The 13,379-nt window shown below is 64.2% G+C and overlaps 2 protein-coding genes across 2 annotated transcripts; both read right to left on the bottom strand.

The window, feature by feature from the left end:
• Positions 1-951: 951 nt before the first annotated feature.
• On the bottom strand, positions 952-4,644 carry LCNL1 (lipocalin like 1). The gene is made up of 7 exons (XM_075519610.1): positions 4,505-4,644; positions 4,076-4,215; positions 3,413-3,483; positions 2,651-2,761; positions 1,984-2,085; positions 1,710-1,735; positions 952-1,128 (listed from the first exon to the last, which is right to left on the bottom strand). The coding sequence occupies exons 1-6, from the start codon at positions 4,598-4,600 to the stop codon at positions 1,710-1,712; spliced, it is 546 nt and encodes a 181-aa protein (XP_075375725.1). The 5' UTR covers positions 4,601-4,644; the 3' UTR covers positions 952-1,128.
• A 4,855-nt stretch (positions 4,645-9,499) lies between these two features.
• On the bottom strand, positions 9,500-12,425 carry LOC142418206 (lipocalin-like). The gene is made up of 7 exons (XM_075519739.1): positions 12,300-12,425; positions 10,986-11,125; positions 10,763-10,839; positions 10,484-10,597; positions 10,134-10,235; positions 9,868-9,893; positions 9,500-9,558 (listed from the first exon to the last, which is right to left on the bottom strand). Exons 1-6 carry the CDS (start codon positions 12,396-12,398, stop codon positions 9,868-9,870), a joined length of 558 nt encoding a protein of 185 aa, XP_075375854.1. The 5' UTR covers positions 12,399-12,425; the 3' UTR covers positions 9,500-9,558.
• Between the last annotated feature and the right edge of the window lie 954 nt (positions 12,426-13,379).

The following is a 13,379-nucleotide window of genomic DNA, read 5'->3' on the forward strand; positions in this document are numbered from 1 at the left end:
CAGCGAGGCAGATCCCAGGCTGAAACGAATGCCTGGGTTACTGGCCAGGGATGGGCAGGGTGGAAAGGCCAGCAGAGAGGATTTTGGAGGAACTTCCTTTTCCAGGAGAGGCACAAGCTGCCTCACACCCTGCCTTATCTCAGTGCCTGCGAGCACTGGCTGAGCCCTGGAGATGAGCATGCATGAGGTGCTAGGGCTTCGCTGGGGACATGGGTTTCCCTGGGTAGGCTGTGGTTTCTCCTGGGTGTATCTGAGGAGCTGAACAGAGCAGGAAGAGAAGGAAGGAGTGGGATTTCAGAAATATAAACTCAAAGGAAGACAGTCTCTGGAGGCAGATGTCCACCACCACCAGATAATCTGACTTCAGTGGGGTCTTTCTCTGAGTGGTGCCTGGGGCAGAGACCACGTGCAGCCCTGTACCAGCTTTCTGGGTTTGGGTCTGGAGGATTCAGACACCCACCTTCTACCTTCCGCTTTCCACCTTCCACCAGCCCTGCAGCACTGCAGGGCTGAGAGGTCCTAAAGCTGAGTCTTGCCCCTGCCTTGGCCCAGTCTGAGCTGGTGGATGAGCAGGGCTCCAGGGGAGCGGAGAACTGCAATTGCAGCAGGGCGAGTAGAGGGAAGGTGAGTTGAATGGTGGTGGTGGTCACAGCCCTCCAAACTCCAACCTCAATTTCTGTGGCCAAATCCCATGGCCTTTCTCCACCCAGTCCCTCATGCCCACGGGATTTCCAGCCTCACTGCACCCCTTGCTTCACCTCTGCCTGGCCATTGTCCTGCCCTGTGGGAGGCACCCGGAAAATCCTGGTGGGCTCCAAAAATGCCCTCGCTTAGGCGAGCTCAGCCCAGCATCACCCCTGGCTGTTCACCATCCACAGATCCCTGGAGGACAACAGAAGGGACCACACACCAAAGCACCCCAGGTTCTCCCCAGACAGCTAAACCAAGCTCCATGGTGAGTTTCTGTTTATTTGGCAAAAAGGAGGGACTGGGCACTGGAGCAGCAGGAGATGTGTCAGAGCCTTGACTTCTGAGCTCGGAAGAGGGATGGCGGAGCAGCAGCCTGGAGCTTTGGAGCGTGGGTCTTGCATCACTCAGCAGAAGCATCCACCAGCCAGCCCACACCTCCTAGAAAACAGCCGGGAGAGGTGGGCTAAGTATTAGAGGTGAGGAGGCCAACAGAGCTCTCCATCAGGATCAGTGCATTCTTTCCAGTTCTCCCCAGCTCTGTAGGGTGAGCCATCCCCAGAAATGGATTTCTAGCTAATGCCTACAACTGAATGTGTACTGGTGTGGTGGGAAATCACGTGCCAGGGTGGGCCAACAACAACCACGTTCTTGCATGGTGAGACACCAACCCAATCTCTGGCCAGTTTTGCCGGTCCACAACCCCAGGGTCCCTTTGGCAAGAGCCGGTGTCCCGGCCCTCACGACTGGATGAGCTCTGCAGCTGTTTCTCCACTGAACTGGTGGTTTCGGTTCAAGCATCCTTGCTCACTGCCGGGCAGCTGCACCCTGGGGGTCCCCACTGCAGAGCAGCTCCAGAGGGAATGGTCCTACCTGGGTGTGAGCTCCAGCACAGGTTCAAACAACTTGGCCCCCAGATTAAGTCAAGGAGTTCATGGTGGCCCTTGCTGGGGCACCAAGGCAGGGGGGACATTTTCCAGCTGAGGACATTGCAAACACCGTGTTGCACTGCAGCAACTCACCTACGCTTCATCGAGCCTGCATTCCTCTGTGAAAATAAAGAGAAAGGCTGAGTCTGGGGCTGTGGTCTGGCCAGTCCCATTTAGCACCCAAAATAGACAACCCAGGAATGAACTCGAGCAAGGCGAAAGCCACGATGTGGCAAGCCAGAGCGCTTTCTCCTGTCAGCTCAGACCACAAAGTGGTGGCGGTGATGGGCTGAGCTGGTCCCTGCCAGCGTGTCCTGGCTCCCCGTATCGACCGAGCCAGCCTGACATGGTGCTGGGCAGTGCTCACCCTGGCTGGGCAGCATCCTGATCATTTCGGCGGTGAAGCTCTTCTCCCTCGCAAGCTTCTTGAACAGCGCTCTGATTCTGGGGCTTGCCTGCCGGGTTCTGCCTAAAGGCAAAGACACGAGTTAGCTCCAGGCTGTGGCCTGTCCCTGCCTCTCCTGGGCAGCTGGTGAGCGCGCCCAGGCAAGGATGGGATGGATGATGGTCCCTGGGAGAAGGCTGGAGGCAGTGGTGGAGATCCTGGAGGGCGGTGATGGCCAGGCACAGGAGACACCCCTCCCAGGGGACAAGACAAAGCGGGTGTCCTGGCACCAGCACAGTGGCTCCTCTCTTGGTTCCCATCCCCACTGTTTCTGCCCCCCTTGCAGCAGGAGCCCCGCTTTTCACCCCATTTCACCAAGCGACTTACCCAAGGCCATGGACTCCCAGCACAGTGCAGAAGCCTGAGCCCCAGCCTCCCCTGCCAGCCCTAAACCTCTGCCCCTTCCCTGCCGTGCAGGGGACATGCAGCAGCCCCAGCCCCGCTCCTGCACCCCGCCCAGGGCAGGAGGGCAGCGGTGAGAAGGGGGTCTCTCCCGCAGGCCCCCTGGCTCCTGGCCTCTCGGGACACCACGCAGCACCCCAACACCTCCCAGCTGTTCCCCCCGCTCAGACCGCCACTGGCTACGCACTGTAGAGCCTCAGCATGTGCAAGGTCTTCCCGTCCTTCACTCTGGAGGCAAAGATAATTGCATATGTCTTGCCGTCGGTATCCACCACCTGCGCCGTTTTATTGCCTCTCTCTGCAAAAGGACGTGGAGGAAAGCAAAAAATTAATTACTTGCTCCTGAGAACTCCCACACTGCCTACGGGCTGCAAGAATGTGAATCAGGATGCCAGGGGCCAGGCCCACCCAGCCCGTCTTCTGTGTTTCCCCCTCCTGGTTTTTCCTCTTGCTAAGGCTCCTCTGAAAGCCTGGGGGAGCCCACAGACCACAGCAGAGCAGAAGGACTGGAACGTGAGCATAGGAGGGTCTGGGGATGGTCACTGCAGCCAGCAGAGCAGCCTGGCCAGTGTTAGACTAACACCTGCGCTTGGGATGGTGGGAAACCACTCTTGCTTCATCCCGTGGGAACATCCATCCACAGCCCCTTTGCAGAACGAACCTGCTTTTCCCCAGGGTTTAAACTTGGTCTGAACGTGTCTTATCCCAGAGCAGCTTCCCAGACGGAGGGAGCGGGGGGTCCACCACACTGGTGGGACACCAGCCCTGGCATGGACCAACCCCGGGGTGCAGCTGGCAACCAGCCGCAGAGGGATGCCCCACCCAGGACCTCAGGAGAGGCAGGCAGGCACCCCTGAGGGCCAGGTACCCCGGGACAACCTGCTGCTTCAGACAGGGATGATGGGAAGCCCCTCCACCCCATCCCAGCGGCCAGGCTCCCCCCACTCACCAGAGCTGTAGTATTCACCAGGGGTGCCTGTTTGCCTGTAGATCGCCTCCGATTTCTTACATCCCTCCGGGCTGCAAAACAGCGAAGGATGCTCTGGGTGGGGTGACGTGACCCTCCCTCCCCTCCCCTGCAGAGGCTGGCTCCGGGGTCGTGACACCAAACGTGGGACTTGCTGTTCAGGGATGGGATGGTGTGGCCAGGCCAGGGGGGGACAGATGCCACCCTTGGAGCAATGGGTGCCTGGGTCAGCAGGGCAGGGCACTGGCACCCAAGGACCATCCCATGGGGTCACACAGCTGTTCCCTTGCTCATGCTCTGAGCTTCTGGGATGAGGCTGGTCCTGCTGGGAAAGCTTTAATGATAGGGTCCCTTATCACCCTGCTGCATCCCTGCTGGGAACAGCAGAGAGTCTCAGCCTCTGTGGTGGGACTGCTCCTGGCTGGTGCTGCCCTGAGCCTGCCTGGCCTCCCCTGAAGAAGGGGTCCCCACGATGCAGCTCTCCCGAGCCCCTGTTTTAAACCACAGGGCTGATGGTCCTGCCTCACACCCTGCCCAGGTCTTTGGTGGGTGCTGGGTGGAGGCACCCAGGTGGAGACCCACCAGTGAAGGTCCAGGGAGGGGGCTGGTCAGTGAAGCCCATGGAGAAAAGCGCTCGGTACTTACGTGGGAATGGCAAAGGAGACCTTCAGGTCACCCTCCCCCAGGACCGTGATGGAGGCCATCGCCATCTTCAGCTCGTCCTTCTTTTGGAGGTAGCTCTCGGAGTCAGAGGCCAGGGCAATGATGTGCCATTTCCCTGCAATCTGGCAGCAAGGGCAGGCTGTGAGTCCAGAGGAGCAGGGAGGGGTTGTCCCCTCCCTGGGGACCAAGCCAGGACACCCTCAGGCCATGGGACACCCGCATCCTTTCCGGGCACCGAAATCCCCGCTGGGGCACCTGCGCTGGAGCTGCCCTCACCTAGGTGTGACAGCGAGGCCAGTGGTGGCTGTGGTGTCCCCAGCTGTCCCCAGTACCAAAACACCTCTCCAGTCCCCACCTTGGTGACTGGAGGCCACACTCCCACCTTCCCTTCCCCGAGATGCTGCGGATCACCTTGCTCTTGTCCAGCCCCAAGGCCCCAAGGCCCTCAGCCTCTGCACGCAGCAAGCAGAGCAGGGCCAGCCCCAGGCTCAGCCCCGCAGTCCTCATCTCGCCGCAGCCTCCTCCGGCTTCGCCAGCAGGATGGAGAGCGGTGCCAGGGCTGCTGGCTTTATAGCACCGTGCTCTCCCTCCCTCCACCCACCCCGGCGCTGCTGCGTGCCGAGCTGCACAGATAACGCTGTTGGCTTGAGCAAGGTGGTGGTTTCGAAGGGCTGAAGTCACCCCAGGGTAAACAGCCTCCTGTCTTGCGGAAGAAGGGAACTGCCTGCAAGCCCCGGGAAGGGGCTGAGAAGCAGGGTTGCAGGACCTGTTGCACCAGCGCTGAAATTTAGGATTTTCTCGGTTTCTTTAGTCACTTGTGAAAGAACAAAAAGAGCTTTTGTTTCCCAGCTGGCTGCCAGAGGGCTGCTGGGAGGAGCGGGGAGGTCCTTCCCGGCATGGGCCATGACGGCACCATCACGCAGTGACCTGTCACGAAGGGGCTCGGTGACTCGTCCCTCTGGCCAGGCTGGCATCTGCCCCGAGGCTGCTGCTGGGATGGAGCCCAAACCCAGGTGCCCGCATGCCGCCGGCGTGACCTGGCCCCGTGGTGCCCACGCAGGCTCACCCACCCGCTCTGGGGCACTCAGGGTCTGCAAAGCGGGGTGCACCCGGAGCAGGGCAGGCAGAGGGTGGAGTTCCTGTCACTGTGGGAGTGTGTCCCCTCCTTCCCAGGGTGTGTTGTCCCCTGTCCCCTGAGCCCTGGCTCTGGCTCTGGCAGGCTCCTGGGGTCACAGTCCTGAAAGGGTCTGTGCTGTTTCCTTGCAGCCCCATGCCTGGCTGGGCACCGAGGGGCCCTTGCTCTGGGGCCGGGGACAGTGGCGGGGACCAGGGGCTGCCTCCGCTCCACAGGAGGTGGAAGGGGATGGAGGAAGGGCACTGGCTGCCCTTGGGGCTCATTGCAGCATGGTCCTACCTTGGTCAGTGGGCAGATGGGGGCACCAAGGGGGCCGGGAGACAGGCGTGGGGGTCGCAGTCCTGCCGTGCATTTACCCTGGGCAGCCACGGTGCAGCCCCACTCCTGCCTGGGTGGCCCTGGGGGTGGGGGCTGAGCAGGGAGCGGGGTGTCCTGGGGATGAGCTGCCTGCTGGGACCCAGAGCCTGTGCAGGCAGGGCTGGGAAGCTTGACTGCTTAACCCTGCCTGCCCAGACCTGCTGCCCACCCAGCCGAGCTGCGTGAACCCCTGTTCATGCCAGCTCGATTCTCCCCTGCCTGCGTCCCCAGCGGCTGCCGCACTGCACCTTCCCCATCCTTTGCTCCCCATCCTCCCCATGCTGGGCGCAGCAAACAACGCAGCAAAGGAGCCCCCCAACACCCCAGGTGCTGACAGGAAGGGTTGGATCCAGGACTGCTGGGCTCAGGGTGCCTGGGGACCCTGGCAGCACCCCTGCTCCCACCAACAAAAGCACCGAGCTCTGGGGCAGCTTCTGCACCTATTTATTTAGGAAGGTGAGGTGTGAGTCTGGCACGGGGCAGCAGGTCCGGCAGAGCCTGGCCGGGGAGCTCCCTTCAGCTGCAGGGAGGCAGGACAGACAGACGAGCCATTAGAGCAGGGGAAAGCCGATGTGACGCAGAGCCCCGAGGCGGGGGGCTCCCCGGGGGGCTGCGAGTCCCTGCTCAGCCCAGGCCATGCTGGGAGGGAGACCCAGCTTCCCCCGGCCACACTCACCTGATGGCCTTGGTGCACTGATCTGTTGAAAAGCAGAGAGGGGTGAGCATGCCACGGGCAGTGCCCTGAGCCCCCATACATCATCCCCATGCAGAGGGGCTGTGCGTGCCACTCCGCACCTTCCTGGCACTCACCCGACTTGGGCAGGACAGCCAGCATGTCCTTGGTCAGGCCCGTGGTGGGGATGAGCTCTTCAAACTTCTGCAGGAGCTGGGGGCTCGCGTCCTGCTCCCTCGCTGCAGCCAGACACCCAAAGCGGCGGCTGGTGAGTGCGGGGGGACCCGGCAGCGAGCCCCACGCCGGGGGTCTGGCTCCCGCAGGGCAGTGATGGGACCCCAGGGAAGGGCAAAGGCGAAGCCATGAAGGTGCAGGGTGGACACCGGGCATCCCACGGCTGCCCTGGGCTGGCGGCAAAGGGGCACAAGCCCCTTGGGATGGGCGACCCACCCACCTGGGGTAATATGGGGCAGCTGGTGGGGCTGGGGGTCCACAGCTGGACTGGCACACTGCAGGGGTCTTTGATTCAAACTGCAATAAACCGGGAATATTTTTGGTGCAAGGTTTCATTCACCCCAAAATGAATTCCCTGGGTGTGCCTGGGTGCCACCATGTTGGGTGCCAAAGTGGTGGCCAGTGGCAGCAGTGGGGAGCCCAGCCACTGTCCCCCCCCAGTGCCTGTCTCCCGCCCTGGGGAGCCATGGGTGCCCGTCTCCACGCTGAATACCCACTGAGGAGCTGCAGCGCAGTCCTGGACTCCTGCCCACTCTGCTGGAGCTCATGCACGATGGCGTAGTGGCCATAGTCCGTCTCCATCACACGCAGCTCCCTCTTCTCTTGTGCTGCTAAAGGACCCCAGATGGTGCCGAGCTGGGCAACATGGCACAGTCCGGGCACCTCTGCGGCCCCTGCCAGGGCTCACGGCTCAAGGCCTGAGCCCCAAATTTGCCTGAGGGGGTATGAGAAGGGAACCCCTGTGTGATCCAGCAGAGCTGGGTGCCCCCCCACAGCACGACCTCTCGCCAAGCAATGGAGGCAGAGGGGGCAAACCCCCCTCCTGCTGCTCCCCGGGCACGGGGGACCGGTGACGCCCACCCTCCATTTCAGGGTGTCCGCGGCTCTGGTCCCCCCCGTCCACACGTACCCATGTAGTGCCCTGCCTGCCCGCTTCGCTGGAAGAGCAGCTCAAACTTTTGGCATTTGTCCAGCCTGGAAAGGGAAAATGGAAACGCCAAATGGTGGACAGCACGTGGGAGGGCAGCAGGGTGGCGGGGCAGGGGGGAGCCCAGCCTGCCCGGGGGACGTGCCAGGGCGCAGGCAGGACCGGGCACCGCAGGCAGCGGGTCTGTGGGAGGATGCTCCTCACCCAGCTGCCTTGGTGGGGAGGGGAGTCCCCTGGCCCAAGAGGGACACGGCGAGCGGGATGGGTACTCACAGGGGCCAGACAAGCTTCATAGCCAGGTCGCCCTCTGGTGTGAAGCTGATGGTGGCGATGGATGACTTCATCCCGTTCTTCATCTTCAGGAACTCGGGGCAGTTGGAAACGGCAGCTGCAACGTGCCACGTCCCTGCAAACTGCAGCAGGACATCACCAGTGGGGTTTGGCAAAGCCACGAGGACCTGCCACCTGCCAGAGGGACCTTGACAGCCCATTGCAGGAGCCTGCCAGCCTCCAGTGGGGAAACTGCCACCCTCTGTGGGGACCAGCCGGCCTAACACGGGGACCTGCCACCCGCCTGCGTGCAGAACACCCTGCCCTGCCCCGTGCCAGGAGGGTGGGTGCAGCATCTGGCCCACGTTCCCTGGGGCAGTGCTGGACGCTCATGGGCACCACAACCCTGGGTGTTCGTGTCCCTGCAGCGGGGCCACTGCTGGGTCTGGCCACAGCGGGCAGGAGCTGGCCGGGAGTAACCTGATTTTGCACAGGCATCCACACCTTCCTGGCAGCTGCCCTGGTGCTGGGACCAGGGGGTGCCTGGGGGTGCCTGGCCATGCCTGGCCATGCCTGGGGATGCAGCACGGGCACCCTGCCCCAGCCAGCCCCTCCAGCCCAGGCAGGACCGGCCAGGTGGGCACCCTGTGCCGTTACCTTCTCGGCATCGAAGCCCGGCTGCACGGGGACCTCGGCCCCTGCCCGCAGCAGGCAGAGCAGGGCCAGCGCCAGGCTGGGCAGCGCCGCCGTCATCCTTGCTCCGGGGGCTGGATGCGGGCAGGAGAAGCTGGATGGACTTGCCTCTTCCCACACCCACCTTTATAGCCCCCGCCACTGGCAGCATCCCCTGCCCACCCCCGCTTTATGCAACAGGTTACACAAGAGCAGGGATAACTTGTACCCGTGTTAGGTGACAGTGTTGGCTCCTTCCCACTCTAATTGCCCGGTCCCAAATGAATGCAGCCTTGTGTGAGACCCAGCGCGGAGCATGTCGGGGACCAGGCGATGCCCTGTGCCTGGTGCTGTGTCTGGGGAGGGGGATGAGGGTGCCCCCCAGTGCCCCACTCTTGGCTGTTGCCCACTGGCCCCAGGGTCTGGCAGTGCCGGGATGAATCCTGCCTCAAGGAGGAGGATGGTTGGGCCGGTGTTTTAGCCTGGGGTTGAGCTGCAGCCCAGTGCCCCCAGAAGGGGTTCAGGCTTCCCAGGCTGCTGGCACAGACCGTGCCCCCAGAGAGAGTCTGGGCTCATGGCATGGAGAGCAGGCGGGTGGCCGGGGCTGAGCCACATCCAACACTCACAGCCGTCGCTCTGGTTCACGTCCATCCTGCCCCCACATGTTTGGAGACCCCCCCTGCGATCACCCATTGCCCCATCCCCACGCTGCCAGCCCGCTCTCCAGCAGGGAAACTGAGGCAGAGAGGCTGGGGTAGCCCAGGGTGCCTGAGGGGGCAGAGTGGGTCCCCCCAGTGGGTCCCAGCCCTGGGCGCTCCTTCTCCCTGGACGGGGCAGGTTTGGTGGCCAGGCAGCACTGTGGTGTGGGGTTGCAAGCGCCCACCGGGTCCCATCCCGGCGGCCCCACAGCCAGGAGTTGGGATCAGCCCTGATCCCCGGCGCCAGCCCCAACCCAGCCCACCGCCACCAGCCGTGCTTCCCCCTCCCCATTGCCCCATTGGGGCTTGCCCTGCGACGACCCAGCAGACAAGGGCGGGGGAGCTGGTTTTATATGGGCTTTAATGGGGATGGGGGTACAGGTGCGGGGTGCGAAGCCAGGGAGCGAAGGCTGCTGCGGTGGGGGTGCGCTGGGGACGGGGCAGCCACCGGCTCACGGTGCTCTCGGGGCTCTGGCCGGCAGCAGCTGGCGGGTCTGCCTGGAAGAGATGGAGGGGGGGCGAGCGCAGCTGAGCTAGGGGAGATAGTGGAGGACATGGGGGGACATCGGCCCTGCCGGCCCTGCGCTGAGTGGGTGGGCACCCGCCACCCAGGGCCCAGGGCAACAAAAGAGCCACCCCATGGGGACGGGGTGGGGGATCCCCGCCAGGGGTAAGGGGGACCCCAGCGACAGGAGCAGCCTGGGGGGGCTGGGAAGGGGATGGGGGCTCTGCAGGGTGGAGTGGCTCTGAGTACCCCCTGTACCCCCCGGCAGGGCTGGTCTGAGCCCCAGCGAAGGCAGGACTCACCTAGGCAGCATCTGCCATGCATTTGTCTGCAGGAGGAAGAAAAGCGGAGATCAGCTCCTCCAGCGGCTGGGGGACTGCTGACCCCCCCCGAGGGACCCTGCATGGGGCTCTGCCCAGCGGCACCCCATGGCTGTCCCCGTGCCAGCCCCGCAGGGAGGCAGGGAGAAGGCAGGAGGGTGTCCTCCTTCTCAGCCCTCCGGGGTACCTCACCCCCTTCTCCCCAATACCCCCCTGCCCCTCCAGCCTCTCCCACCGGCTGCTCTCACCCGTCCGAGGCAGGATGAGGATCTCTTCGTCCGTCAGGCCCTGCTCCCTGGAGAACTGGGTGAACCTCTCCAGGCGCTCGGGACTGAGATCCTTCGTCCGGCCTGCAGCCGAGAGCAGGGTGAGAGGCAGCCCCCCCTGCACCCCCCAGCGAGGGGTCACGCTGCCCCCGGGTGTGGGCAGCCCAGCAAGGGCCAGTGTCCCCACAAAGGAGGGCCCAACCCAACCGTCCCGTGGGTCACCCCAGCTTGGGAGAGGCTGCTGCCCTTCTCCCATGGGAGAGATCCCCCACCAAGGACGTCCCAGGGGATCCTGGGCGGTGGGCGGCAGGGGGGTCCCAGGGCAGACGTACTGTAGAGCAGCACCATGGTGGAGGAGCCGGTGTTCTTGGAGATCTGGGTGGCCACCAAGGCGTACTCCTCGTAGTTGGTCTCCACCACACGGATGTCGTGCTTGCTGCCCCAGCCTGCGGGGGATGAGGAGGGCACGGCTCAGCCCCGGGCACCAAGCCAGCCCCGAGGCACTCTGGCGAGGGCAGGAGCAGGGACAGGAGACAGTGGGGCCAGGCTGGGAGCTGGGGGCACGTCAGGGGCTGCCCCGCAGGAGGACGGGCTGGGAGCTGGGCACTCACGTGGGCTGGTGTAGCTGAACCGCCCTGGCTGCTCCGTCTTGGTGTAAAGGCTGTTCCTCTTCTCGCACTGGTCACCCCTAGGGAGCACAGTACAAGGACGTCAGAGGGGCCGGGGAGGATGCTCCAGCCCACGCACAGGCCCGGGCATGGCACCAGCGCCCACCACCCCAGCCCGAGACGGGGGAGCACCCCCTGCTCACCCACCCCCTCCCCATGCCCATACTTGGGGTAGGTGGAGGTGACATCCAGGTTCCCGTCTGCGGTGGTGGAGATGACCGTGGTGCACATCTTCATCAGGTGCTTCTTCTCCTTGAACCAGTTGGAGTTGGAGGCCAGGCCAATGCTGTACCATCTCCCTGTGAGCTGCACACAACCTCCGCTCAGTCGCCAGCCTGGCACAGACCCCCGCCTCACCCGTCGGCCACCCGACAGCCCCCACCCAGGCCACCTCCCCCTCCCCTGCCACCCTGCGCCCCTCAGCAGGACAGCGTCCCGCGATCCTCGTCCCCCAGGGAGCTGCTACTGCTCTTGGCATCCACAAAACCCGGTGGCCAGGAGAGCCCTGGTTTATGACATGCCCTTCACTGCCTGGTACTCGGGGTGTTTCCTTCCTCTTTGCCCCAAGCCCGAGGAGGGGAGGGGGTGACAGGACCCCCTGGCTCTGGGATGCCATTTGCGTCTGTCTGGGGACATGTCAGGACCCCAGCGCCAGCACAGCTCATCCCAGCCTGGTGCCCGGGGCCACCGGCTCAGTGCACCCGGAAGGGAGCTGTCAGCCTTGGGGAGATGGGCTGTGCTGGGACCACCCTGGCAGGACGTGCCATCCCCCAGCCTTGCAGGACGTGCCTCCATCCCCATCACCTCCCTGGGGTGGCTGTGTCCCCCAGGACCCCCCCGGGGCTCCCTGGAGGAGCAGGGAGCATGGTCCCTGCCCCTGCTCGGTGGGACCCCAGGGCTGTGGGGCCGGGACCCCAGCATGCAGCTGGGCTGGGGCTGTCCTGCTCTGGGTCCTGCCCATCATGGGGAGAGGAAGGGGAGTGCAAGCACTCTGAGCATGCCAGCACCTGGGGGCTGGGAGGGCAGAGGGGTGCATGGGATCCCCCAGCACAGCAGCCCTTGATTTTTTTGGGACCCTGTGTTGGGGCCGGATGGGGTCCATGTTAGGGAGGGGGGGGTCCATGGCCCATCTCCGTGCTGCCTGTCAGACTGAGCTTGCTTTTCTCAGTCCCCCCTATAACATCCCTGTGCTTCTACACCCACACCACGGCACAGGAGACAGCCCAGCCCCACACCTACTCGGTCCTGCCCCACAGGCTGGAGCCTGGATCCTGCATCCCCCCTGGAGCCACTGAACCCAGGCTCTGGGGGCTCCCCAGGGACAGGGGGCTGCGGGTGCACCGGCCGCCCTGCCCCTCCCACTGCCAGGGCCAGCTTGGCCCCAAATCCACCTGCAACACCATCTCCACACATTTCCAGGGTGAGGATCCCCCAAAACATCCCGAACCCCATGCAGGTCATGCTGGCCAGGCTGGGTCACCTTGTCCTGCTGGAAGTCGGTTTGCACGGGAACGCTGTCCTGCGCGTGCAGTGCCCCGAGCAGGGCCAGCCCCAGGACGCCGAGCAGCGTGGTGTGCATGTCTCCCGCCGAGCCGAGCTGAGCCGAGCAGAGGAGCAGGCAGAGCGCTGCAGTGTCGGAGAGTCAGGCAAGCCCCTATTTATGGGCAGGCTGTGCGGTGGCCCCGGGGGGGCCAGCCCTGCCTCCCCACCATGCTGTTATGCAAGCAAGAGCAGGGGCGAGCGCCGAAGCCAAAGGGCAGGCGGGGGAACCTGCAAATGTTTCCCTCCTGTTGATATGACATGTTTGCTTCGGGGTGCCAAACTGCTCCGCAGCAAAAATACAGCTTGAAGCCAGCGCGGCGGCTGTCCCTGCCCCCAGCGCTTGCAGAGCCCCGGGGCCGGTGTGGGCAGCTGGGGCAGGGGGCCAGGACCGGGGCCAGGGCTTGCTGGCTGCCCTGTCCTTGCAGGGTGGCCTCACTCAGGCTCAGAGAGGGGCCCAAGCAAGGTAGAGAGAACGTCAAGTGCCTGCTGGGTCCTGATCCAACCCATGGGACTCGTGGGCACCTTCAGGACCTCCCGCCGTGCCCTGACGCAAGTCCCTGCATCACCCAGAGAAGCATCTCGGCTGGCCCCGTCACCCGCCGGGCTGTGTCTCACCAAGGTGCAGCTCCAGTGCACCCCAACGGCGAGCTGGGGGGCTGGGCGTGTTGGAGGGGAGCCAGACCCCAGCCCTGGGCAGCCCCAGTGCCCAGCTGCCTGGGGACCAGCACGCAGCCAGACGGGCCCCCAGTGCTTTATCCCCTCCCCATGCCACCCTGCACCCTTCGCCAAGCGGGGCTGGGAGACGTCCTCTGCCTTGGTTTGGGGTCACCAGCATGTGCTGAGCTGCCCCCCCTTAATTTGGGGACACCCTGAGCACCCGCAGGAGTGAACACTGGGTGTCAGCAGCACCCATGGGTCTGGCACGGTTTGGGCAGGGCTGGCCACACTGGGCAGAGCATCAACTCCGGCGGCTCTCCCCGCGGCACGGCCTTGCCAAGGCACTTTACGTAAGGAGCGT

The sequence above is a fragment of the Mycteria americana genome, chromosome 17, assembly GCF_035582795.1.
Source record: "Mycteria americana isolate JAX WOST 10 ecotype Jacksonville Zoo and Gardens chromosome 17, USCA_MyAme_1.0, whole genome shotgun sequence".
NCBI classification, from domain to species: Eukaryota; Metazoa; Chordata; class Aves; order Ciconiiformes; family Ciconiidae; genus Mycteria; species Mycteria americana.

Coding starts and splice junctions, on each gene's coding strand:
- LCNL1 (XM_075519610.1), bottom strand. CDS start 4,600: ATGAGGACTGCGGGGCTGAGCCTGGGGCTGGCCCTGCTCTGCTTGCTG. Junction 4,216..4,504: donor TGGGGCTGGACAAGAGCAAG/GTGATCCGCAGC, acceptor CCTTGCTGCCAG/ATTGCAGGGAAATGGCACAT. Junction 2,762..3,412: donor TGGTGAATACTACAGCTCTG/GTGAGTGGGGGG, acceptor GTCCTTTTGCAG/AGAGAGGCAATAAAACGGCG.
- LOC142418206 (XM_075519739.1), bottom strand. CDS start 12,398: ATGCACACCACGCTGCTCGGCGTCCTGGGGCTGGCCCTGCTCGGGGCA. Junction 11,126..12,299: donor CCGACTTCCAGCAGGACAAG/GTGACCCAGCCT, acceptor GGTTGTGTGCAG/CTCACAGGGAGATGGTACAG. Junction 10,840..10,985: donor GTCACCTCCACCTACCCCAA/GTATGGGCATGG, acceptor TGTGCTCCCTAG/GGGTGACCAGTGCGAGAAGA.